The sequence below is a fragment of the Stereum hirsutum genome (genome assembly GCF_000264905.1).
Source record: "Stereum hirsutum FP-91666 SS1 unplaced genomic scaffold STEHIscaffold_8, whole genome shotgun sequence".
Lineage (NCBI taxonomy): Eukaryota > Fungi > Basidiomycota > Agaricomycetes > Russulales > Stereaceae > Stereum > Stereum hirsutum.
In genome coordinates this window covers 1,808,771-1,812,124 of record NW_006763138.1, presented here as the reverse complement: position 1 = coordinate 1,812,124, position 3,354 = coordinate 1,808,771, and the positions used below count along the sequence as shown (strand labels likewise).

Below are 3,354 nucleotides of genomic sequence, written 5' to 3'. Positions count from 1 at the left end.
TGGCGGTGGCACACTTACTGAGGTGTTCAATGGCCTGCCACTGTGCTGTTCCAGGGTTTCGGGGCCGAATTCGACTCGACCCCGACCGGTCGCCTGGAGCGGGAACACCTCAATGTCTTTGGATGGTTCCGGTGGACGCTTCCATCCCCGAAAGTCCTCGCGGCGATTGAGTGTGGCGAGAAGAGAGCTAAAGTACACTGCGGGAACAGATAGAGAAGGTTTGAGATGCGCGTGGGCATAGACAAGCTGACTTACTTCTACTGAGCATGTAAAATGCGCCATCGTAGGCAAACGAATGCCGCATCCTGAGCATCTACATATGATTTAGAAAGCGCACCAACTCCGAAGATACGTTACCTACAATGGCTAGTGTCGCGATTGCGACAACACTTGATTCAGGCGTAGTTAAACTAAGTATTGTGTGTGCGTGAGATCGCGTATTCAGACCCACCTGGTCAGAACTCCTGTCGTCACGACGTAAAGTACGAGAAGACTGATCAAGGACGTGGCCCTGAGTAAATCAAAAGTCAGAAACTCAGGCCACATCAAGGCATGGTAAGCAGTACACACTGCTCAAGCCCAGATCGAACCTTCCATAACAAGACGCACTGAATGCCGGCGAGTTGCACATCGGAGATGAGTGCTGAGGTCAAGGTAACCTCTATTTGAGCGAGGAGATCTATTGCGATAATGTCTGGCTTTCCGGTCCTGCCCTAACAATAAGTGGTGGGTTCATATAGGTACTACCAAAGTATACTCACGTTCGCACTGCAGCATCTACGTATCAGAGCAAAAGTTCATGAGGACCAGTATGTGATGTAAACAAACATATTGCTTACAAAGGCCGGCAACTGCATGAACAAGACGATCTTCAGTGGAGGAGTCTCCGTATCTGACTCTGAGGGAAGAGCATACCTAGCGCGCACAAAACAGGGAGCACCTGTTGCAGACATAAATGAATCACAGCGTGCGAAACTCGCCAGACAATACACGTACTACGATAGCCGTGACTACCTTGTTTCTGTTGCTGACTAGAAGAACGGTGGAATCAAATTATGTTACACTTACTGTTGGAGCTACGAGAGCCATACGTCTCCAGATCCTGTAGCAGTAAAAGCTACAGTGGAAAAAGCCACTCAGAGTGACTGTCGAAGGCATGATGTCGGACCAATTTAAACGGACCTCTTGACAGTTGTATCAGTGATCACCTAATTGAGAGAGATAGTTATTGATGAGCGTGCTGCGACGTGTTCCCTGCATCGAAGTACTCACCATCAGAAAGAACGAAGCCTATACGAAACACGAAGTTGAAACTTTCTAAGGTCTCGCCGAGTACGAAAATGACTCAGACTCACGGATAGTGTCCTACTCCATTATTAGTCACCGTGATGACTGATTATATCAATGGATACTCACCATGGCACTGTATCTTGGAGTAGACCTGAGGGATCCTCGATGAATTCGATTGCGACTTGATGCGCGGATATCGCCCCAAGAACGGCATGCATCACATCTCCAATCCTGCCCGAGTAAGTGTTAGCGCCTGTTGAATGGTGATTTCACAGAGGTCAACGACACGAACCAAAGAGTAAACACCTGGCGTATACATGGGTCATATCCTTCCGTCAGACGAAAAGTGGGAGCTGAAGGTGGTTGTCAATTGTTAACGTACGGTGTGACGCATCCACGACGGGTCTCCTGTCGACTGCTTGAAGTAGACATAAGTTTGATGCGATGTGAACCCGCAGAACCTAATTTCATGCACAATTAGTATGGATATCCAGATATCTTATACATAAAGATCACGCACGCTGCCGCAAGGAAGCTTCCAGCGTATAAGCCGTCGAAGGACGCACGGGCATCCGTAATACCCGGAGAAGGCATGAGAGAAGGGACAAGAGTGCCTCGTATCAGGAGAGGACACACACATATATACTAGCGCGCAACGATTCCGTGTTGATCAAAACCTGTACCAAATTGGGTTCCTTCACTACGTTCCAGGAAGCAGAGCTAGAGATGCTATGCCGCCTTGTTCTATCCTAGGAGAGGTGAAACTTGCACCCTCGTTCATCTGATGTTGACCGCCCGAGTGGGGCTGTGTTGAAGAAGGAGAACAGGAGGGACCGCCTTCCTGCAGCAACCATTGTTCGATAATGGCTGGCTGAACAGAGTCCACAAGAAAACAGTGCACGTTTAAATGGATGTGTAGCTTTGGTTTGAGGGCATCCACCTCTGACCAAAGAAAAATCACCACAGCATGTGTATTCGTCCACGGAGAGATCACGGAACTGGGCAGCACTCCGTGCCCTATCCACGGAGAGAGGAGCCATTGACATCATGAACGGAATATGGCGCGTCAGGCGACCGATGTCTAGAGGATACAAGCACGGGAATCATGCTGCGGCGAGCCCTTAGTCAGAACCACCACCCTCTTAGAGGCGGGTACTGGTGACCCGCAGTGATTGCATGAGTACAACTATTGTCAAAACATGTGTTTGTCTCAGCACGAAATTATGATAATCGGAAACAATGGCGGTGATTTTCATGGCTCAGATAGGCCACATTTTACCTCGTGCCAAGAACTTGAGCAATATTTTCGACAGAACTTGACAGCGGCTTTCATATCGATAGATAGCCCTCGACTTTCCGTGAGTGCACCAAGCATCAATGGATGACTTCCCGTAGACAAAATTATATGTTTATTCGACGCGATCACCGCTCGGCAACGCTCGGAGATGAAGACGGCAGCCAGCTGCAGCCAACCATTGAGCTGCGATCTTCATTTCGGAGCATTGCCGAGCAGCGATCGCGTTGAATCAATCCCGAATAAACATATCTTTTCTCTACGGGAAGTCACCCAATATAGATGAACCAAACAACTCCCGATCCTGCGGGAGAGGATCTCGCAACTCTGTCCGTTGTCAAAGAGAAGCATCAAAACGGCCTTGCGTGGCATTCCTTTGCCCCAAAGAGCGAGTGTTTGGTCAAGCCTATATTATATTTGGCACACTCATAGAATATTGGGGGCTATCTATCGTTTTGAACAAGGGGGAGGCATAAATAAAATAAAAAACCGGGGGTAGGGGGGGAGGGGGGGTCCGGGGGGTCCTTAAATGTGAACTGTCCTGACCTTACGCGGAGCCGTTTTCAGTCATTTTAGCAACCTTTTGACAATTTTTTACATGGTCTTATGTACTTTTCATGCATCTCTTACTCTAATATCAAGGTTTGAATGTTTTCTATTGACCTCAAAATCAGAAAAGGCTGTATATGAACAATTTTAGGCTAGGTTAAGCTACGGTCGACGTCGGTCATCCCCTCCCCTAGCCTAGGCTAGGTTAAGCTACGGTCGAC

General features: G+C 48.4%; 1 protein-coding gene across 1 annotated transcript in view; it reads right to left on the bottom strand.

Annotated features, from left to right (window-relative positions):
• STEHIDRAFT_157766 (uncharacterized protein) overlaps positions 1 to 1,884 on the bottom strand; it is a gene marked incomplete at both ends in the record, with an annotated part of 3,022 nt that extends 1,138 nt beyond the window's left edge. The window contains 16 exons of the mRNA XM_007305044.1: positions 19 to 197; positions 256 to 313; positions 362 to 389; positions 452 to 511; positions 610 to 708; positions 762 to 777; positions 840 to 851; positions 916 to 940; positions 1,069 to 1,102; positions 1,183 to 1,208; positions 1,273 to 1,290; positions 1,356 to 1,365; positions 1,417 to 1,521; positions 1,583 to 1,596; positions 1,673 to 1,751; positions 1,811 to 1,884. Of these exons, the coding sequence (XP_007305106.1) occupies positions 19 to 197; positions 256 to 313; positions 362 to 389; positions 452 to 511; positions 610 to 708; positions 762 to 777; positions 840 to 851; positions 916 to 940; positions 1,069 to 1,102; positions 1,183 to 1,208; positions 1,273 to 1,290; positions 1,356 to 1,365; positions 1,417 to 1,521; positions 1,583 to 1,596; positions 1,673 to 1,751; positions 1,811 to 1,884 (837 nt within the window). The remainder of the gene's footprint in view (positions 1 to 18; positions 198 to 255; positions 314 to 361; positions 390 to 451; positions 512 to 609; positions 709 to 761; positions 778 to 839; positions 852 to 915; positions 941 to 1,068; positions 1,103 to 1,182; positions 1,209 to 1,272; positions 1,291 to 1,355; positions 1,366 to 1,416; positions 1,522 to 1,582; positions 1,597 to 1,672; positions 1,752 to 1,810) is intronic.
• Between the last annotated feature and the right edge of the window lie 1,470 nt (positions 1,885 to 3,354).